At 39.9% G+C, this 23,075-nt stretch overlaps 2 protein-coding genes across 3 annotated transcripts in view; both read right to left on the reverse strand.

Moving 5' to 3' along the window:
* The window catches only part of AMFR (autocrine motility factor receptor), a 40,877-nt gene extending 39,343 nt beyond the window's left edge, over positions 1 to 1,534 (reverse strand). The window contains exon 1 of the mRNA XM_082862761.1: positions 1,101 to 1,534. Coding sequence (XP_082718887.1) covers positions 1,101 to 1,367 — 267 coding nt within the window. The 5' untranslated portion in view covers positions 1,368 to 1,534. The remainder of the gene's footprint in view (positions 1 to 1,100) is intronic.
* A 7,351-nt stretch (positions 1,535 to 8,885) lies between these two features.
* On the reverse strand, positions 8,886 to 22,867 carry NUDT21 (nudix hydrolase 21). Of its 2 annotated transcripts, XM_082862769.1 has the most exons (8): positions 22,655 to 22,867; positions 19,033 to 19,233; positions 18,111 to 18,174; positions 15,663 to 15,752; positions 11,218 to 11,293; positions 10,443 to 10,557; positions 9,469 to 9,580; positions 8,886 to 9,165 (listed from the first exon to the last, which is right to left on the reverse strand). In XM_082862769.1, exons 1-8 carry the CDS (start codon positions 22,768 to 22,770, stop codon positions 9,121 to 9,123), a joined length of 819 nt encoding a protein of 272 aa, XP_082718895.1. In that variant the 5' UTR covers positions 22,771 to 22,867; the 3' UTR covers positions 8,886 to 9,120. The 2 variants fall into 2 exon arrangements, with proteins under 2 accessions (XP_082718895.1, XP_082718896.1); XM_082862770.1 differs by lacking the exon at positions 9,469 to 9,580.
* Positions 22,868 to 23,075: the final 208 nt, after the last annotated feature.

The following is a 23,075-nucleotide window of genomic DNA, read 5'->3' on the forward strand; positions in this document are numbered from 1 at the left end:
GACTCTGGACCCAAGACACCACAGCAAATCCAAGGGACAGACTTCAGTCCTGGAACAACTTTTCTGATCGCCGTGGGGTTTCCGTGAGGCATTCAAAGGCTAAGGTATAAGCCAAGCTCTTAAGCCAGAATACTGTTGATCTACCCGCCTGAAATTATCTGTTCTAATAAGTGAAACCAGCATTTATGCCTTGTAAATGCTGCTTATCTTACACTGGCAGACAAACTGGAAACCGTGTTTTAAAATGGACCACTAAAAGGAAAAATCCTGAGTTCAAATGGAGAGACACCTCTTGACTCCGAATGTTTTGGCTGCCTTCAGACATCAAAGGAAACTTTCATGAATCACCAGGTAAAAGCAGCAGGAAAGAAGCACAGTTTGTGTGTTTGTTCTACCCAAACAGGACAATCACATAATAAATAGGAAAAAAAAAAGGCCTCTCTCCAAACAGGAATGTCCGAACACACCCAGATGCCTAAAATTCTCCTATTCTCAACATCCGAATTGTCTCTTCCCTCTCTTCGTGGGAAACCTGTTAACATTTCCGGGTCTGACAGAGTCCGAAAAGCCTTCCAACTTCCCTCCACAGTTTAATAAAATAGCCGGGGTAATTGACTGGCCGGTCCCAGCCAGGTCAAGCCGCTCTTTGAGGGCTCCTTGTTTCCTTCCCGGTGGTCCCTCAGAACCCCAACTCTGCTCCGCCATCGTTTACTTCTCCCCCCAACCCACCCCAGCACCTCCCCACTACACCCCGGCCCTGACCCTCCCCGGCCGGCCGCGTCCCCTCGCGCCCCGCCCCCTGCACCTCCCCAACCGCGTCCCAAAGTCCCTTCCTCAGGCCCTCAAAGGCGACCCTGCCCTCGGGACCCGCCCCTCCTCACGACCCCAAAACCACCCCACCCCAACCCCTCACCGGGTCCTTCAGTGGCGCGCACGCGGGCGGGGCCCCGCCCCCCGGGCCTCGCACTCAGGGGTCCCGGGGTGAGGGGACCCCGGCCCCAGCCACGCCCCCCACAGATAATGGGTGACATGGCGGTCCCCACAATCCCCCGCCCGGCTCCTCTCCGCTCCTCCTCGGCGGGCCCGGCAGCCTCGCTCACCCACACGAATAGGCTGTCCGAGAGCAGGTACTGGGCCACGTCGCGGGCACGGGGTCCTCCGGTGCTCGGCCGGACGAGCGCGGCCGGGTCTGGCTGCACCGGGGCCGTTACCGGCTCCGCCTCGGCGGGCCCAGGCCCGGGCCTGGCCTCGGGCTGGCTGAGAGCGCGGTAGGCGCTGACGATCGTGCCGAGCAGGGCCAGGCCGCTGAGGCCCGTGTAGGTGCGGAGGCTGGGCCAGGGGAAGCGCTCGAGGAAGAGCAGCGGCATGGCGGCAGCGGCGGCTTCCAGCCCCCAGGCCTCCCCGCGCTGCGGCCGGGCCACGACGGCCTCGCGAACGGCGCCCACGGGCTCTGGCGTCGCCGTTGCCGTCACCGCTGCCGCCGCCTCCTCGCCGGGCCGGGCCGGGCCGCTCCTGGCCGCTCGCGCCGCTCCGCCCCGCGCCGCTCCCGCTGCTGCCCCTGCCGGCGCGGAAGAGCCTTGGCTGGCTAGGGGCGGGCCGACGCCCCCAGCAGGGTGCGGGCGGGACGGGCGCGGGGGCGCGGCCTCCGTCCCCCGCCCCCATCGGTCGCACCGCCGCCTGGCTGGCGAAGGCCACGGCCGCAGGCCCTGGGGCCCAGAACCCAGCATTATCCTCCGCCGAAACCCCAGCTCGGTCTGGCCCGCGGACGCACGGGGCACCCGACCGTGGCCGAGCCCAAGCGTCACTCAGGCCCGACGGCGCTGACAAGCGGTCAAGCCCTGGCCGCGTGGCCGATCCGCGGGACTCGGGGACCCCCACCACCGGGCGTCCGGCCACTTGTCCCCTCCCTTGCTTCCTTAAACGCCCCCTTAAGCAGGTTACCCCGGAGCACCCCCTGCGGGCCTAGGAGCTTCCTAGGTGGCTGAAAGAGGAGATGGTGCTTAGGGAATAATAGAGGCCCTGACCCCATAGAAAGAAAATTAACCAACGGTCTTAAATTCCTCGCAAATAAAGTTTCTGCTGTTTACTTCTAACCTCCAGCAGAGTCTAAAACGAATCTGACTAAGCAGGAAATAAAAATGTGTTCCCTCATACAGCAGGTAGGAATGTAAAATGGTGCAACTATTTTGGAAAGTGGTCTGTCAGCTCCTCAAAAAGTTTAAACCTAAGAGTGACCATTTGACCTTGCAATTCCACTCCTAGGTAAATAACCAAGAGAAATGAAAACACACCACCACACAAAATGTGCACACAAATGTCAATAACAACGTTATTCTTAATAGCCAAAGGTAGAAACAACCCTAATGTCCCTCAAGCGATGAATGGATACCTAAGTTATACCCCCTACAATGGAATAGTATTCAGCCATGAAAATGAATGAAGTACTGATACATGCTGCAACATGGACAAACCTTGACAACATGCTAAGTGACAGCAGCCACACAAATGCCACATAGCGTGATTCCATTTATTCGAAATGTCCAGCACAAGCAAAAACATAGGTAGACAGACAAAGTAGATTATTTGGTTGCTTAGGGAGATGAGGGAACAAGTATAAAAGCTAAACATGGATTTCTTTTTGAGGTGATGAAAGTGTTCTAAAATTGTGGTGACTGTGGCACAACTCTGAATATACTAAAAATCTTTAATTGTATATATGGTGAAATATGTAAAGTATAGCTCAATAAGGCTGTTAAAAAAAGAAAGAAAGAAAAGCACTACCAAAGAAAAGTGCTATCTTGGAGGTCTTATTCCTCATTGTATCCCCAAGGCCTGTACTAGTGCCTGATGCAGAGTAGGTATTCAGCAAATATTTGTTGAATCTTACAAACTTTCAAAAGAAAAGGACTAAAATATATTCAAGGTCTCTTTCATACCTAATATTCTAATTCTAAAAGTTTGTTAGAAAACAAAAGATCGCTCAGCTCAACGTTATTACTATCCAATTTGTAATTTTTAGAAACATCCTATTAAAGGGCCTGTGATGAACACAACAGTTTGGCTTTTACTGGGGAGGGAGGATGAGCACACACACACACACACTTTTTTATATGAGATCTATATGATTAAACTTTCAGTTCCCTTTGGTTCTCTACCTGCAGACATTTGATTAAAATGCTAAACTTTCAACTTTATTGGTAAATAAAGTTTTATATGGAAAAAAAGGATAGTGATTTTCCACAAGTAACTGTTCTACTTTATCCAAGCCCCCATAAATTTTAAACCACACTATCCAACTATCTAAATTCAATCCAAGCCACAATAGTCATAAAATATCATATACCAAACTTGTCCTGTCACCATAAGGGGCTACTGTTAATAAATCTGTCCTTATTAAGGTACAGTATTCCACCATCTTGAATTCAAAGTGTTATACTCTGAGTTATATTTTGAGAGAACCACTACTTTCTAAGTGTTAAAACTTCAGGCAACCTGTTTCCTGGAATGACTTTGTGTTTAACAGCAACTTTTAACATTTGATTCTGACTACATAAAAACTATAGTCTAAATATTATACTTTTAGAAGCTTGTAATTTCTGAAGATTCAATATGAGAATAGGTGACATTAACCTAACTATGTAAGGTTATTTTTTATTTGCATTTTAAAAGATCTTAAAGGTTTGCATCTGGACATCTCACTGGGATAATTAGTATTTGTTCTGCCAACATTTTGTCCTCACCCATTCCAAGAAGGTAGCCAGGCTTTTGCACATCCTTCCCTCAAGGATTTTTTTTTCAAGGACAGAACCCACCTTCTAAAGTCAACCAATGCTCCTGGTTCTTTGTACTGCATCCTACATCATGATAGGAGTGGGAAAGGAGACCAGACTCAGGGAGATGACTACTAGTGTGGCCAGGAAGGCTGGACCATAGGCATAGGGGCCACCTGCATCATTTGCATCCTAAGGCCCAAGTGTGGCAGGGAGGCAATGGATTCAGACTTAAGAAGCTAGTTCAGCTTGGACAAATATCCATGGAGTCCATGATGGAAGCTAGAGGTCTCCCCACCCCCACCTTCATTTCAGAGTACCATTTATGCTTTCTGGATTCGTATGACTTTGGGTAGGTCCCCTATTCCCAATAATGACTGAGACTGAATTCCCTGCCATTTTGTGAGACGGGGGCTCTGATTTGGTTTGATTTAAAGGAAATAAATATAACATTTCAGACAAACCAGAGTTGTGAAGATTCATATCTAGATACATTATTGCTCTTTTCATTTTTAAAAATATCCAAAAGCCTTCTATATTCATGACCTCATTTGATTTTCACCATCCCGTGAGAAATGCTGAGTAGTCTGGGTGTTGTTTAAGGTTCTCAGCAGCCTAGGAACTGAACTTCATCATCTAATCCAGTAGCCTTCATTGTGCTCCCATGGAATTCTGCTTGTGTTTTCATTAGCTGGACCAATGTATTCCATTACTAAATCTAGCAGAGGGGAAAAAATAATCAAGTTCATAGGGAAAAAAGTAAGTTAATGGGAACATTTCAGTTTTTAGCTTTTCTTTCATAATTTTTCATAGCTCTTTGGTGCCTGCTATAAACTAGTAAAATTTTCAGAAAAACTCTGCAATAACTGTATCAAGTTTTGTTCAACTTTTGTTCAGATATAAAGTCTCAAGGCTATGGTTTTATTACACATATATTCTCACGTTTTGAGTAAACCATTTCTATTACATAATGAAATTAAATTGCAAAGTACTGGGTTGGCCAAAAAGTTCATAAGGTTAACGAATACATTGTTCAATAAATTTCTTGGTGAAAATGAAAAATTTTTACTTAAAACCAAGTGAACTTTTTGGCCAACCCAATATTACAAAAGTAGCAAGCATGGTGTCACAGCACATCATGACCACCAAGCAAGTTTGATTAAAAAAAAACTAAAGTCAATACTCTCTTTGGAAACTGAGTCCCCAATGATATAACAGTTAACAAAATTGCATGGCAACTTCTAAATGCCAGTCTTCAGGTTCCAAATCCAATGACCCTTTCACATTGCAGGAAACCGCATCTGCCTAAGACAACTGCCAACACACAATGGAGGAATGCAAGCGGAGGGCAACATGGATGTCCCAGGTCTTCAAGCCCTTGCTGTTATGCAAGTTGTCTCTTACCTAATGTAATGGCCTCTGGCCAATGATACTGAAAAAGAACGTGCAGGATTTCTAATGGCACGCTAAGACTAGTAGCCACACACAAAATCACAGAGGCATTCTAATTTTTTTTATTGAAATGACAATAAAATAAAAAAAGAACAGTGACCATTTTAATCAAACTTTTACTTTACAAATATAAAAATATAACCAAAACTTGTTTCTTTTATACATTTTTCTATAAACTTAATGCCAGAGAAATTCTCAAAGCCAAATTATAAATGATGCTTGTACATTATGATGTGAACACAGCAACCAAAGTTTAAGTTTTTAAATGCGCTGATCTTTCCCTTAACAGAACATAATACATTTTCTCAATTTAGCTCTAGTCTTAACAATACAATCTATCACTAAAATACAAATTACATCTAAACTGGCTTAATCTAGATTTACTTAGGTTTTAGTCAGTTTTTTCACAAAAACAAGCTAGATAAATACAAGCTAATATTAAAATGTGTTTTATGGCTCAAGTCAAATTACAGTATTATACTTCTCATTACATATTTAGCAAAGGCAAACTGCTTCAAATGAGTCCAGTTTAACCCAAATAATGAGTAATGTAAAACATGTGGAATAATTATAGGAAATCAAACCTCATGCTTATATAAGCTGACTTGTATTACAGTCAGCTTATATAAGTAAAACCCACTAGGCCTTCTCTGACAATGGGACATACAAAATTTTGCACTCTCTGAAGCAGTCTTAGTGATGGGCACATACTGTTCCAAACACTATGAACTAGTGAAAACATCAGGTTTGAAGAACTCAAACATGGAAAAGGTACTCCACGAATTTCATCTCAAAAAATGAAGTCATTAAAAACCTGAGAGTGTAAGAGTCGCACCATTTAAGAAAGGGAATTTTAAGCTGATTGCCTTAAAGGAGGACCTCTACCTCTCACTTCTAATTAACCATGTAAGAAAACAGACTGGCTAGTTTGGGTATGTTTTATCCAAATAAAATGCTAACTTAACAGAACCCTTAAATATACAAAATAGGGCTTCCCTGGTGGTGAGAGTCCGCCTGCCGATGCAGGGGACACGGGTTCGTGCCCCGGTCTGGGAAGATCCCACATGCCGCGGAGCGGCTGGGCCTGTGAGCCATGGCTGCTGAGCCTGCGCGTCTGGAGCCTGTGCTCCGCAACAGGAGAGGCCACAACAGTGAGAGGCCCGCGTACCGCAAAGAAAAAAAATAAAAAATAATAATAATAACTGAACCATACAATGCTAATTACAAGGGAAGACAATGATAAAAAGTAAGAAGTCTTAACTACTGTTAAAAGTACAAATTCATACACAGAATTATCATAATGCTATTTTAAGTATTATCTAGTTTTAAAAAATCACAAGTCTTCATCACATAGAAAAAAATAGATTTCACTTTTCTTGAAAGGGATGTCAATCCTAAATATGATTTAAAACATTTGAGTAAAACTTTTTAGTTTTTCCCTCAACCTACTGAGTATTTTCCAATGCCATTTAGTAGTCTTATATAGAGTATTCACTACTCAGATTACTCAGGGAAAAGAACACGGCATATATTGTAATTATACAATGCAAAAGTGGGCTCTCATTTACAAACAAACCTGGAATATAGAAGGCATTCAAAAATATAAGTTAATCAAGAGCTCATTTAAAAACTAGTCAGTATTTATTATTTAGAGAATTGGAATGCACATTTTAAGACTGTTGGTTCTTGAAGAAGTGTGATAAGAACTTACCTAATGAAAGTGTTAAACAGTACCCTTGTACCCTCTTTCTAATGGAATACATCAAATTTGAACTTCCCTAGTTCTACTATTTTCATCAGGAAACTTAACAAGAGAGCATTGGGATACGACTATAACTAACCAGTTCAAATACAAGTTTTAAAAATTTGTGTTTGTGTTATGAATTTTACACTCAAAACCAGATCTATTATATTCCAAAGTTACTAACTCAGCCAACTTACTGTTTTTCTCACTTAAGCCCCAGGGTATGGATGACTGACTCAAGCACTTATACAACTGGGAAGTAATGCTCAAGAAAGAATTTCTAGGTCAAAGCTTAAGTTACAAAAGGACACAAGTGGCCTCGAATCAGATGACTCTTCAACTCAAACACTCCTTACTGACAGCACTTTATAAATCACACCAAGAAAAAGTCTGCCTCTCCTCACTCTCCCCAAATGGCAGGAGCTAACACACCTGCAAGTCATCACTGCAGCTTTTCACTTGGATTCCAGAAACAATCATGGAAGGTGGGCTAGATCGAGCCATCTCCATCTCTGCCTTCCCCAATCTTGTAGGATTCATCAGTGAGCTCACCAGTAAAATTACAGTTAAGTTAGAAACAAGTGAATGTAAACCAGAAGGGCTGGACTGTTACACTTGAAGGAGGATGACTGTCCACAAAACTAGGGGCTTTTTCAAAGGAGATCCCTGGTCATTTTTGGTCCTGGAGACCGGTGCTCACCTACTACTAAGCATGGGCACAGTTATAGTCACTATTAGATACGTAATTGTGTGAAGATCTGACAGGACCTCAACTAAATAAACTTGAATGTTTATAAACATAATTGCTCAACTGCTCTTGGTCTGATTTTCTCAAGTCTAAATAGGGAATAATGTATGATGTATCTTTCACATCACCCAATATTCAGGAGAACAGCCCTGTGGTCAGTACCATAAAGACGTACAACTAACCAAAAGGTCATTTCTATCTATTAAAAACATTAACTGTGTCAATCTCTTTAAGTAGCTGCATCTTATAAGATTTCCTCTACATTAAACCTACAGTCAATCATTTGTAATAAGGCATACACAATATACCATTAAGCAATAACACGACCAGCAAACTCTTTTGCCTTAAGATTTATTTTTTAATTCCCTCAAATTTGATCCTAATTTAGCAGTGTTTTTAAAAGATTTTTTAATTTGGTATTTTTCTCTTAGGCTGACAAAATCTAATTCTGATTCAGATCATTCCAAAATATTTTTGAAAAGGCTTTGTGTCACTTGTTAAAACCAAATTTTCATCTCTTTCACTGTAACTTCACGTCAATTGAAATAACTAACTTTACAATCCAAGAGTTCAAAATGTAACAGACCCACTTTTAGAAACTTCTTTCACCTTCACAGATCACCATTTTACCACGGTTGTAAGAATAACTAAGATACATAAATTCCAACAGCACAAATGTTGGAATTTGTGCATTATGGGGGAGGGTTCTAATGAGCGCTGGATCTCTCTCTTTTTATACCAATGCCCAAAACTTTCCCCAGCCTAGTCAATTTTAATAGTTTCCCGTCTGTTTAATTAGGATCTGTTGTTTGTGAAGTAAGATCTGGTGATACTGGTATAAAATGTACTAGTCAGTAATACACTGGGAGTTCTGCTCTAATACAACTCATTAAGAGTGTAAAACTGGTACAGGAGTTGCACCTTGGACTCACTCAAGCAAATCTAGCTCCCAAAAGTAACAGAAGATCCTCATCACAAAGATCTGCAACACGGTTTTGGAGTATACCCCCAAGAATGGTATCAGAGCAAGGGTCCCACAAACTTTATTGACCTAAACCTGCCATTGTCTCTTAACATTCACCTGCCTAGTGGGGGAAAAGCAATCCTTGCCTGTAAGAATTTTACAAGTTTAATGTGAAATTAAAAAACAAAACAACAACAAAAAAACAAATAGAAAGAAGTCCACTTTCTTTAATGTTGTACAAAAAAGTATAAGTAGAACCAAAAGTAAATTAAACATTATCACATTTGTTTATACCACAATCAAATTTTTCATATTAACTTTACCATTCAAACAACAGAAAGTAGGTGGTAATTAGGGACTGGGGAAGAGATAAAACCAAAAAAACTTTTCTAGCATGTTTACTCTACACTGTGTATAGCTGTGCTCACAGAGACGGCTTCCCTTACTTCTCTGCTGCGCAGGAATTCAGTTGTATATAAAATTGAACCTGAATTTTAAAAAGAACAATATCTTTATTAAAAACAGTATTATTTACATAGTTTCTACCTTAGTTGATAAAGAAATTTATTTGGACATTTCAACCCTCCCTTGACATTTTGGGCATTTTCTACACAGAGACACCCTTTTCTTCCACCTGTCACATCTTACACATTATATAACAGTATCGCTGAATACTTACAATTTAAAAACTTTTAAGAGTGTAAATTTGATTAATTATCCACTTTCCTTGAGGGAAGGAAAAGTTATTATACCTCATTGTATTCTGACCACTCAGCACAATTCCTGTTACCTGATAAGTAGTGTTTAAATAAATGAATAATATGACTTTTTTCATATCCCATACTTCACCGTGTAACCCATCAGCAGACCAAAGCAGAGGAGCAAAAGATGAAGTCTGATTTCTGTGCCAAAATAGAAAGACCAATTTCATACTAAACAAGCTTTCATAGAAGGCCAAAATCACTACTGAAAAATTTTTTAAACTAACATTTATTAAGCACTTACCAGGTGCCTGGCATTATTCTAAGCGCTTTATATGTATTATTTCATTTAGTCCTAACAATTCTATGAAGCTGGGACTACCATCCGCATTTACAGATAAAGAAACAGGTATAATAATTTGTCAAAGGTCACATTGCCAGGAGGCAGTGAAGATGGAATTCAAATCCATGTAGAATCCATATTATTAACCACTATGTTATTCTGATTGACTCAAGGACCTCAACCAGTACAAGTCAATTTAAAAAACAAAACAACACACATTTCTCATCACTCCATCTGCCTTAAAAAAAAAAAAAATCAAATTCCATGTAAAAATTCAGGACTTAATCCCACATGCCCCAACTTGGGCCTGAATAGATTTCCAAATGGAAAGAGAATATGTATTATACCTAGAGATTCAATTCTCCACATTTTTATATACGTAACTCCCATCATATTTATTATCCTCATATTTATTATACATTGCTGACTACTATTTTACCATCTCTTCTTTGAATGAAGACTTCAAACTTAACTGTAGAGAATATCAGATTTGGGGAAGAACAGATGCACAAACACCAGAATGTCAATGCTGCAACTTAGGGTCTGAGGACACAGTCATATTTAATCTTTGGCTTAATCTGCACAAGACCTAAGGATCCATCTACTGTCTTAGTTTCCTTGAAGACCAAAATTTATGAACTGTTCCTCCTCAAGTGGCTTGGATTATTTTAAATCTGGCAGTTTAGACTTATCAACCACAAAACATCCAACTTTCCATACCTGCTCAAAAGCTGGGGGAGACTAGAAATGATGGGTCCATATCCAGGTGCATTGTCATACAGTTCAAAAAGTGGTGCAGCTACCAGCTTGTAATTTTTAGGGACTGCAAACAAGGCTAAAATAAGATAAAACAGTATTCATTTTCTATATTTTCTTATATAATCACTGCTTCTACTTCGCTAGTAAAGTATAACCAATTTTACATTTGAGAAACTTTTGAGGAAAAAGTTAACTCTCATTAACACACTTTGGTTGTGTCTTTTAAGCAAAGTTCATAGTCACAGCTTTGAAACTGACTCTCCAAAGAGATCTATGCTGTTAACAACCACGAGCACCTTACGAGTGCTGGCCCTGGGAGAAGGGGGAGAAGACCCCTGAGCTTCTAATTCATTTTGTATTCCATTTTAAAAGTAACAAAAAATGAAGTAATTATTTGTTAATATACACAACAGAGCTAAAGACTATATTAAAAAAATCAATTATCTGTCTCCTAAAATTTTCAGTTTATCACAATGTGAAAATCAATACAAACAGCTAAACAGTTATTAACAATACTATAATCTGGTATTTTAGGCTCTAGTTACTTACTTTTCCCTGTAACATGACTGGCAGATCCAAGAAAAAGTTGGTAATTCTGTATAAAAACGGTATGTGCTTTTAGTTTAATGATAAATCCCCAAATTCAAGGAACTTGGGAAAAACACAAATAGAAGTATCCTTGAAATTACACTGCAAAAGTTTTTAGATGGCTGCCTTCAAAAACAAAATAACTTACCCTTCTCTTGAAGCTGAACCAAAAACAACTTCTTATGTTCCTTAGGTTTTGTAATATGTGCAGGAATATATGGATACTAAAATAACAAGAAAATAATTTGTAGTTGCCAAGACATCCCTGATACCTCCCATGCCTCCACTGACCAACTTCTCCTGTTTCAGACATTAAGCTCAAATATCAGCCCTCTGAGACCAAGTTACTTATAACCCCAACAAAATATTAACATGTATACCATGGCTTCATTTATTTCTTACATGTTTACTCCCCAATATACTGTAAACTGCTTGGAGAAGAAGAATCCTTTCTAATCTTCCCTTTACCAGGATCTGGTACCTAACAGATGTACTAATAAATAAATGCTTTAATAAATATAAAATATCAAGCAGTAAACCATTCAACTGTTCAAGACAATTAAATATGTACAAATAGGATTTATTGCTTGAGAAGTTTAAACACAATGAAGTCTGATATTAATGTTTTTAATAAAAGTTATCTTTTAAAAATATATCACTAAGTTAAATTTTCTAGAATCTTGATGTGGACATGTTTACTATATTAAAAGTTTAAATACAGCCCATGAGGTATTTAACAGGACATTCCTCCCCACAACAACCACACACGCATATGGGACACATGCTGCAGGAACACCAGGTGAGCCGTCTTTGTCAGCTGGACAAAGTCAAATTGCTTGTGAAAAATGAGAAAATATTTTGAAGAATTTAAAGGGATGAAGAGAATCAGAGAGAGAAGGTTGCTACCTGAGAAAGAAGAATTTTAACACAGAGAATTTTACAAGTCTAAGATAGAGACTTCTTTTTGTTCTGTGTGCGTATAATGAACACCTCTCCTACATCTCCCCATAACACATTCAGAAAAATCTACTTTTCTTTTGGAGTATTTGAGGGCAGGGGAATTAACAAGTGCTGAAAATAGGCGTAATGGGAAAGGAGGATAAAAACAGTGGCTGCCAAGAGGAGGTATTATCACCCCCATTTTATGTAAGGAACTTGTGCAGAGAGGCTAAGTATCTTTCCCATGATGATACAGCTAAGCAGCAATGCCAGGATTCAACTGAATCTATCCAACTCTCATCTAACTATAAAAGCCTATGTTATTTCCCACTATGCTGTCCCAATGGCACCCAACCAGTACTCTGGCTAGAATAATTATGTACCAGAGCCATCCCTAGGGTATAATGAATCAAGACAGTTATCCTAGACTTTGGAGGTACCCTACACAATCATGAAAACCAGGCACATTGGCAGCAACAGAGACAAAGAAGTGAGAAGAGCCTGAACAGCACAGTGAGACCTGTGGTTCACATACAACAAAAGTTCCCAAACCATGGCCAAACCAGTGACCAGCATTGCCCCAGTTTTCTTCTACTCGAGGCTATATGTTCCTTTTTGTTTAAGCCTTTCTTTTCCATTCCTTATCTTGGTGTTTAAGCCAACTGCACTTTACACAAAAAGACCAGGGACATGGTGTGATGCTCTTTTCCCACTGACACCTAACCAATACCCTAAATTTACTAAATAAACACACAATCCTTATGTCATATCTTGTACTAACAGAGCCAAGCTTAGGGTTCAGTGAATTAAGAGAACTGTCCTAGAACCGTGGTAGGGGAGGTGAATGAGGGTATTCAGAAAAGTAGCCTGGAAAATGTTGGTATTATTACTGAGCATTTGCCAGTTAGATCAAGGAATGTTCAAGAAACCAAACAAAGTTTATAATAATTGTTCTATTTATCTTTGGACCAGAAACTTCACTATTTCCAGATGAAATTATACTTTCCTAACGCCAAGACAATTCTCAGGTAGTGAGCATGAGCACCAGCTTCCACAGCACCTTCTCTTTCTATCCTGCAGCTACACCAGAGTCAGAAGACAACAAACAGAACAGTCCTCTGCTTGGCTAATATTCTGTGCAATTCTTGACCTGGAACATCTTATCATGCAAAGAAGTTATCAAAGGCATAGAGCCTTGTCAGAAGAATTCAGGATCCAACTTACTAAGGCTCCCATTAGTCAAAAGATAGGAAAATTTGAGCATTAGTAACATTAGCAATCATTATAATGGATTAAAATACATCAAATATATTGAAACCCTTTAGGTCAAACGACACTTTAAAAGGTCACCAAAAGAGATGCTCTTTGTGCTTCTCATCGGTTTCTCATCCCACCTCAAATTTCAGGGAGGCTGTGCTTTAAAGTGTCAAAAAGCTCCCTTGCTTGCTTCCAACATCCCACTCTTGCTTTTCAGCCTCAAAGCATTTCCAAAGCCCTGGAAATTCTCTCAACCAGTGATAGGTCTCAACATGAAAGGGCAAGGGAGTTATTACAACCCTCATCCAATGGGAGATGGAAGTCCCTGGCCTTCCATCCTTCCAACAGACAATTCTGAGGTGCATCCCTCATGGTCCTTAGCAGGATCAATCCAGTTACTCACAGGTGTAATAAGATCAATTATGTACCTTTTAAAAAAAACAAAAAAACAAAAAAAAACAACTCTGCTGCTTCTGGTCTCCCTTTCCCTGCACTCTGCTGCTTCCTGGGATCACATCCCAAACAAACTACCTGCACCCAAGTCTTTGTCTTACTCTCTTTTTGAATAAAGTCATGACTTTGGAGGATGCTAAGAAATTAACTCACTCTTCTGAACACCGGTAAGTAGAGGAAAAGAAGCATCTGTTTCTTCCTACACAAACTATACCTCAGGGTAACAAATAATTGGTAAGTTTTTCTTTACATAAGGAACACAATCCTGATTAATTAATAGATCTAGGAAACTATTACCCATGAGCTACTAACATTATGAAAAGAAACAACCAGACATTAGAAAATTCCTGATGGAAGTAAACAATACCACCTGTGGTAGCCAGGCTCCAAGATCACCCTCAATGATTCCTGTCTCATGGTATCTCCTCCCACAATGTACTATGTTGGTCTGTGTGACCAATAGCATACAGCAGAAGTGATGGTATGTCACTGTGAAGATTAGGTTATAACAGACTGGGACGCCAGCTGTCTTACTAGGAGTTGCCCTATGGAGATGCTCTCACAACAACTGAGGGAGGCCTTCGGTCAGCAGCCAACAAGGAACTGAAGCCTTCAGTTCAATAGCCCAGGAGGAAATGAGAGGTATGCTCACAAATACATGTGTGAGCTTCGGATCAGATAATTCAGCCTCAGTCCAGCCTTCAGATAATGCAATCCCGGCCAAGAACTTGACCATAACTTAGCTGGGTGACAGAACCACCCAGCTAAGCAGCTCCCAGATGCCTTACCCTGAGAAACTAAGATAATAAATGTCTGTTGTTTTAGGCTGCTAAGTTCTGGGAAAATATGTATACAGCAATAGATAAATAATATACCACCTATGACAAGCCTTGTACCCACTTCGCAAAAAAACTGAACCCAAATCCAGTCTCGTGATCTAACTAAGCAATTTATATAGGACATGGAGGAGAAAGCTATGTGTTCAATAATACCAGGGGAATGCAATCAGCAATGAAAACACTAAGGACTTTAAATGGCCTGTCTCCATTAACAAATAAATTACAAGGAAAAAAAGAAAAACAGGGAGCCAACCTACAGAAGGAAAAGAGACTTAAGAGACTATCCTAGGGACTTCCCTGGTGGTGCAGTGGTTAACAATCCACCTGCCAATGCAGGGAACACAGGTTCGAACCCTGGTCCAGGAAGATCCCACATGCCACAGAGCAACTAAGCCCGTGCGCTGCAACTACTGAAGCCGGTACACCCTAGGGCCCGTGAGCCACAACTACCGTGTGCTGCAACTACTGAAGCCCACGCACCTAGAGCCCATGCTCCGCAACAAGAGAAGCCACCGCAATGAGAAGCCCATGCACCACAATGAAGACCCAACTCAGCCAAAATAATTAAATAAGTTTTAAAAAAGAGACTATCCTAATTCAAACAAATTATAAAAATAAAATTTGAAACTATCAGGGATATTTGAACAGTGACTACACATTTAATGGTATTATGAAATTATTTATTTTTAGTATGATAATGGTAGCACTGTGGTTATGTTTTTAAAAAGATCCTTACTTTTTAGAGATGCACATTAAAATATTTACAACTGAAATTATATCTAGGATTTGCTTCAAAATAACCCAAGATGAGGGCAGCAGGAATGGAGCAGTCAGGGGAAGGATAGGGTTGGTGAAGTTTGACCATGAGTTGCTAACTGCTGAGGGTGGATGAGAGGTAATGAGGTTTGTTTACTTTTACTATTCTATTTTTGTATATATTTGAAATTTTCCTTTAAAAGAAAAAAATGCTTGGCTTTTTAAATTTAAATTAAGTAGGGAAGAAAGGAAATTTCAAGTCAAATTCTACTATGATCTTTTTAAATGGCTGGAATTAAATCAGCTTCCTACTTCCCCAAATGCCCAGCAAATGTAACTGAACACTAACCTGAGGAGGTTCAAAATTTGGTCTCCACCAGTTACCAATGCAGTCATCAATAACCCAGTCTTGCAGGACTCCATCTTGACGACCCAATATCTGTCAAAAAGAAATGATAGAGCCAGTAAACAACTAAATATACATAGCCATGAATATCCTTCTTCAGTGAAGAAAATATCTTTGGCAGCACTCCTAATGGAGACTAATGGCTAATATGCCTCCCACATGGATTTCCTTTCTATAATTTGTTTATTATTTATTATCTGTGTCACTCTGCCCAAGACACACTATTAGTTCAAAATTAGCAGTCTAGCATCAACATAACCATGGAGGACCAACACATCTGCTCTATGTCCTTGCTATGCATGGAAAACCAAAGGTGATCAATTACCTACACCAGCCAACGGCATACAATAGTTTTTTCTAGAATCAACTGTAGCTTTTGTAAATCACCCATCTAACCAACCTATAGAAATAAGTGTGCAAAATTCACAATTTTCATTTCTATAAATATGTATAACATAGGATTAAGGTTAATCAAAGCTATATTCTACATATTTTAATTGGTCAAAAATTCGTAATGAGAAAGAACAGTTCCCTGTCCCACTTCACCACTCCCACTGGCTATAACTTTCAACTCTTAGCTGTTTTCCCCCAATATTTGCCTCTATTTTTAAAAGCATTCTTCTTGTTTTCAAATAGACAGTTTATCTCAGTTTTACATTTACAGAAAAGTTGAAAAGATGGTACAGAGACTTCCCATATATCCCATACCCAGTTTTCCCTACTTTTAACATCTTACATAAGGATAGCACATTTGCCACAACTGATGAACCAATACTGATACCTCCTTATTAACTGAAGTCTGTATTTTAATCAGATGACCTTAGTTTTTACTCAATGTCCTTTTTTCAGTTTCCAGAATCCCATCTAGGATATCACATTATATTTGCATTTCTCCTCAGGCTCCTCTAGACTGTGACAGTTTCTCAAACTTTCCTTATTTTTTATAACCTTGACAGTTGTGAGGAGTACTAGTTAGGTATTTTGTAGAATGTCCCTCCATTAAACTGGTAGAAGTCTGTAAGTTTCCCTATTCAGGATGTAAACTTTCATGTATTCTCCCTACCTCCTCAACTTTTTCATTGTTTAGTGTTTTCTGATTCAATCTCTATAGAGAATTAATCAGCAGCCAGTATTTGCCTAAATGTACAGAGTGGGGAAGACGATCTAGGTATATAAATAATCCTATACAGACTGCCAGTCAATTCAGTTTTCAGTCCATGCATGCCCCCTCTTTCACTGGCACTAGGCACCCCCAATTCCTTGGCCTTTCTGGTGGTCTACAGTGCTGGGTCCTGGACTTGCCCTTCTGCTGGGCTGAGGTTCTGGCTAAGTCAGTTATGATTTGCTCATCTGCTTTCTAGTTTCTAACAGTTTTTTCTTGCTGCTATCTCATTTTGCACTCCCTCAATCCTACTGGATTTTTACCTTTCTAAAACCCCTTTACTACTTGTCGGTAGAGTTCTGAGAAAAAGCTGAGGTAAGCAGGTAGGTTCAATCTACCATATGTAAATGAAAGTCCAAACACAGCACAATATTTAAGAGTTGTAATGCATTTAAAAAATACAAAAAAGACAAACCAATAGGTCAAAGTGGTAGAATTACAGGTGATTTTAGTTTTGTCTCTCCTACTTTCTGTATTTGCCAAACCTGTTGTACAGAATATGTATTAGTTTTGTAACTAAGGGGGTGGGGGGATTGCATGCTAAAAAAGAAAAATATTTAATAATGAAAACAGCTTACAATCTCAAAAACCTCCAGCATCTATATGCATTTGGCCCCAAGTCTTTAGAGACAGACATTAGAACAACTTCTAAGAAGTAGCACAACTCGGGCAAAGCCTAAAAGATATGGGCAAAAATGAAAACAGGTATATAACAGGAATCATTCCCTTGTCAAAATTCTATTGACACCTATTCTGGAATAAAACTACCTGCATTCAAATCTCCAGCTTCACGACACATTAGTTGTATAACATCAAGCAAGTTACTTGAACTCTCTGTGCTCTAATTTCCTTATCGGTAAAACAGGATTAATAATAGTACCCACTTCCTAGTGCTGTTATGATGAGTAAAGGAATTATCGCATGTAAAGCACTTAAAGTGCTTAGCAGTCAGTACTCAGTAAATGTTGTTTCATTAACCATTATTGCTGTATATACAATATCAATGTAAAATAATGTTAAGATAAAGGAAGTATAAGTATAACTTGCAACTTGCTTAGTACAATAAACATTGTACTAAGATTCTCAGGTTTAAGTTATATTCATTGAAAACTAAATAGTTAAAATAAACTCATCCCTTTCAAGACATAAAAAAACCCGATTATGCATTAAGTTGATGGTATTTAAATGAGCATTAATGAAACCCTCAAAGTGGTTAAATAGAAAAATACCTCTGTCATTAAGCGTTTTAGTCCTTCAACTTCATCTTCTCCTGGGTTAAGCTCACCACCAGGTCTGTATAAAGGTTAAGAATTTCAGCTTTCAACTTAATACAATTTGGGGATAACAGAAAAAACACAATAATAATTATTTCTATCAAGTAACTGCATAACACATTTCAGTATCACATGATAAGGCAATCAAAGCAAACTAATGTCAAATGGAGGGGGAGAATGTGCTAGAAAACTGAATTCATAATGTTAAGTCGCCTGACTTACAGTACACAAACCTTAGTTTTAAATAAACAAAATAGGTACCGCTACATAAACATCACATAATTGCTGGAAACCAGTCCATCCCACTCTTTTCTCTCTGGACGTTATCTGGTAATAATGGAGTCGAGAAACGCCCAGAAAGCAGTGGACCCACATTCTCTAGATCTTAAGAATGGGGCATTTTTCAAAATTTCTAAACTAGGTATTTGAGAACTCTCTTTTTGGTACAATCTGGTCAAATAGTTGTGGACTAAACACGTATTGAGAGATTTATGAGCTTAAATGAGAAAACTAAACAATTATCTATAAAAATGTAACCCATTTTAAGAATAGGAAACACTATTCATCTTAAGCAGAAAATAATATCAATTGTTCTTAGTAATGCTACAAAGACACCTAGAAATTGAACTCAGACTCATTTGTTTCATAGGGCTCCTATCAAGCTCAGTCACTAACATCAACAATACACAGAAACATGCAGATTTGTACTTAGGCAATAAATGAGCACTGCACTGGAGAAAAAAATGCTTTTTCTCTTTCTAAAGACTCCATTAACAGCAGTGTTTGTTGAGATAAATGACTAAAAGCTAAAACTGTATTCCAAAGCTGCAGAGAACAGCAATCCTATTAAAAGTTGTTAATTTCCAATGACACTTACAGTTTAAAGAAAGTTGTTCCCAGCTGTAGCAGTAACACATGGGGTAGCCGGTGCTCATGGACAATCAAAACCCCTTCTACAGTCCTCCTCATGCCAATTTTATCAAATTCCTCCCTCATGCGCTGAAATCTGGCTGCAACGGAGCTGTCCTTCTCATAGAGGGGCTCTTTTGTACCAAAAGTGTAATTGGTTAGAGGGTACCTGTGATCCAAAGACAAACATCAGAGAACTGTAGAACATAACTTAGCAGGACAGATACCAATCACATATAAGGAAACCATGGTAAAAAGTTTATATATTACACTCAGAGACAATAGGATATGTCCAAAATTAAACAACTAGTTAATAAAACAGCGGAGACTAGAATCTAGCTCTTTGGACTCTAAGGCCAGAGTTTTCATTAGAACAAGCTGCTACTTCATACTTGAACTTTCAAGCACAGATGACAGTATCCTTAAAGTCCTTAAATGCTTAGAGGAGTGGCTATCTGAATAACTGGTAATCTTCTGGTTTTAGATCATGGATGCTACACTAACACTGCCAACCTGGCTAATGCGCCCTTGGGTTCCTCTACTAATCTAATCATAAATTCTATTAATTATGGGCGCTAATGGTTAATCTCTCTTTTTCTACAAGCTGAGTCACCACTTTCCATCATCTCCCCAGTTATTTTCTATTTCTCCCAGTCAACAATCTTCAGACTTTTCTCATACCTTTCTTTTTCAGATGAACTTTTCTTTCCCTTCTAAGCCTTTTAGCCTTCTGCATTTATTCTATTCAGTATCCCTATTCTTCCTTTCCCCTCATTTGAATCTTTTGCCCACTAGATGTAATCTGAATATTCTCTCCTCCTTTATCAAGAATTCAAAATATGACTTATATTGAAGACAGTTTTCTTCTTGCCTAGTAAGATTTTTTCCTTAAAGATAGTTTAAAAACTCATATTTATATTTCATCACAGGTACTACCTCGTAACCCCTCGATCATAAGACTTACAATAAGAAGCCTTTGGTTATAAGCCTTTGAGTAAGAATGCTTTGGCCACACCTGTCTGTCCCCAATGCATTTAGTCTACCAAAACACCTTGCATTAGAAATCAACAACAGCATAACTAATCCACTTAGTTATTCTTGAAAGGGGAACAAATCAAGGTTGCCAAAACTTATAAAATTACTTTAATCCCAGAAGCCAAATTCTAGGCATAAGTGAAGCAGCTCTAAAATAACTAAAATGAACTATTTCCAAGATGCTTTAAAGATTTTAAGAATTTCCCCAGTAGACTCAGTGCTAAATCTAACATCTTCATCACTAGCAGCAGCAATCCCACACAGCACTGTGTGCCCTGCAATTAAAAAGAAAATGCTTTATATATATTAACATTTAGTTCTCACAACCTGAGTTAGAAAGAATTAAAGACAGCTATAACACATCTCTACTGTAAAAGCCAGCTCTCCCATCACGAGATGCCATCAAGATGAAATATAAGAATTTTCAGCTGTGAAATGAGTGCCAGCCCAGATACATCTGTAGTATTCCCATCATACTGTGAGCTTTGTAAAGCAGAGACTACACCTTACTTCCTCACCCCTGTATACCCAGCATTATTCCCAGTGCTGGCTACAAAGTAAGCATTCATGCAATATCTCATACAATACTTCCTAATAAAATATATTGGAGAAGAGAGAACTTGTTTTCAATTCAGACCATTACTCACCCACGTGAACTGAGTTCACAACACAATCATTTCTGAATACTGTGTTTATATAGGAGAGGAAAACTACTGCAAATCCATTAACCCATAACTTTAATGGAGCAAAAATTAAAACATTTGAGTCTGTCATACAGAGTGAAGTAAGTCAGAAAGAAAAAGACAAATACCGTATGCTAACACATATATATGGAATTTAAGAAAAAAAATGTCATGAAGAACCTAGGGGTAAAGCAGGAATAAAGACGCAGACCTCCTAGAGAACGGACTTGAGGTTATGGGGAGGGGGAAGGGTGAGCTGTGACAGGGCGAGAGAGAGGCATGGGCATATACACACTAACAAACGTAGTAAGGTAGATAGCTAGTGGGAAGCAGCCACATGGCACAGGGATATTGGCTCGGTGCTTTGTGACAGCCTGGAGGGGTGGGATAGGGAGGGTGGGAGGGAGGGAGACGCAACAGGGAAGACATATGGGAACATATGTTTATGTATGACTGATTCACTTTGTTATAAAGCAGAAACTAACACACCATTGTAAAGCAATTATACCCCAATAAAGATGTTAAAAAAAAAAATTAAAACATTTTCACCGTTAGTTCCATATAATGGCTTGATGCAAATTGATCCAATAATCAAGGTAAATCAAGGGAAAATTGTGAGTCCTAGTTCTAATTACCAGTGAAAGTAATCCAGAAGCTGTGCTTTCACATTTTTTAGAAAAACATTTAGCCTTTCCCATTTCATGGGAATATTACGAGGATTTTTCTAAAGATATCATAGGAAATTAAAATGCTATTATGTTAGTGTAATAACTAAAGATATTAACTTGTACAATATCTACTAGTTCCAGATTTCATAAACCCAACATTTTTATTACCTAAATTTCCAGTACCTGTTTTGTCAAATAAAACAACAATAACCATCTTTTCAATTTCAAATCGCTTTTGAGGAAAGAAAGTTCATTTATTTGAATATAAAATAGAGAAACACCTAAAGTGTCCTACCGAAACACCAGTATCAGTAAATCCTTGCACCCTTTAAATACTGACCAGCATAAACTGGCCGTTTTCTTCCATTAGAGTCAGCACCACGGTGCCTCACAAACTTTCAGAGGTTATTAAAAAAAAAAAAAAAAAGCACACATAATTTCTTGAGCAAGACACAGCCCGAATGTCAATTCCCTGTCACAGCGAGGTTACTTTTGAGAGCGGCTTCGAAATGCAATGGCTTGAAGAGCTTAAACAGAAATATGCTGAAAATAAACGCAGCCCGCAATGGGATCTCTGGAGCTTCATTGTGGTCCTCGCCACGGTCTGAAAGCCCAACCACAATGAAAGCCGCAGCCCCCTCCCAAGATGGGCCCTCCTGGGCGCTTGGATCCTGTCGCTGCGGCAGGGAAGACACGTGAATGCATAGGGGGAAGCCAGATAGCCCTGAGCAGGCGAATAAAATGTGTATTCAGGAGCGGAAACGCAATAAAGCAAAAGGAAAACAACTAAACCCGCGCATTATAGCTAGATCTCGAAATCTATTAGAGCAAAGCGAAAACTGCAAAAGCGATGCTACGTTATACCACTCATACCAAATAAAAACACACAATACGATACCATACACGCGATGCTAAAGGATAAACACCACGGTTTGCGGCCGCTTATCTCCGGAGAGGTGAGGAAAGAATGAGTTCACAGCAAAGGGGGTTTTCCTACAATGACTGAATGCAGGGGCATGGGAACAAGCTATCTTTCCAAAAAAGGGAAAACCCTCTCAACTAGGACTCTAGCCCCGTGGTGCTGGAGGTCGAAGAAGCAGAATCCCCCGAGGGTGCGCCAGAAGGAGAGGACTGGAGTCTTTAGGGGCGCTCACTACGAAGGAGATGCCGACAGGACAGCGCGCGAGGGCCAGGCCGCACTTACAAGTTGATGGTGCGCTCCAGGGTGAGGGGCTTGGTCTGTTGTATGTACTTGTTGCCGAACTGGTTGACCCCGCGGGGCCAGCCGGTCTGCGAGCGATTGGGCGGCACCACGGACATGCTGGCGAGCTCGGACACTAGCGGCGAGCGGAAAAGGTGTGGCAGGGAGACGTTCCCTGTGCGGGCAGCCGTTATCTGTGACCCACTCAGCAACCGCCGCCCGCCATTAACAAGAAAGCGCCCGAGGAGGCGTATGTACGCCGGAAGTGCAGCCAGAGCCTCTGGCGGCAGGAAGTAGAGAGGCGGTGGCCTGCCCGACCGAGCAACATCGATCCAATCGCTGCTGGGATGGCCGCAATATCTGGAGCTCCCATTGGTAAGTCGGGTATGGGGTCCGCCTCCCTTTATTTGGGTACTTCCTATTA

This window comes from Leucopleurus acutus, assembly GCF_964270905.1.
Source record: "Leucopleurus acutus genome assembly, chromosome: 20".
NCBI lineage: Eukaryota > Metazoa > Chordata > Mammalia > Artiodactyla > Delphinidae > Leucopleurus > Leucopleurus acutus.

Coding starts and splice junctions, on each gene's coding strand:
- NUDT21 (XM_082862769.1), bottom strand. CDS start 22,770: ATGTCCGTGGTGCCGCCCAATCGCTCGCAGACCGGCTGGCCCCGCGGG. Junction 19,234..22,654: donor CTGGAGCGCACCATCAACTT/GTAAGTGCGGCC, acceptor TTTGGATCACAG/GTACCCTCTAACCAATTACA. Junction 18,175..19,032: donor GGAACAACTTTCTTTAAACT/GTAAGTGTCATT, acceptor ACCTTTATACAG/ACCTGGTGGTGAGCTTAACC.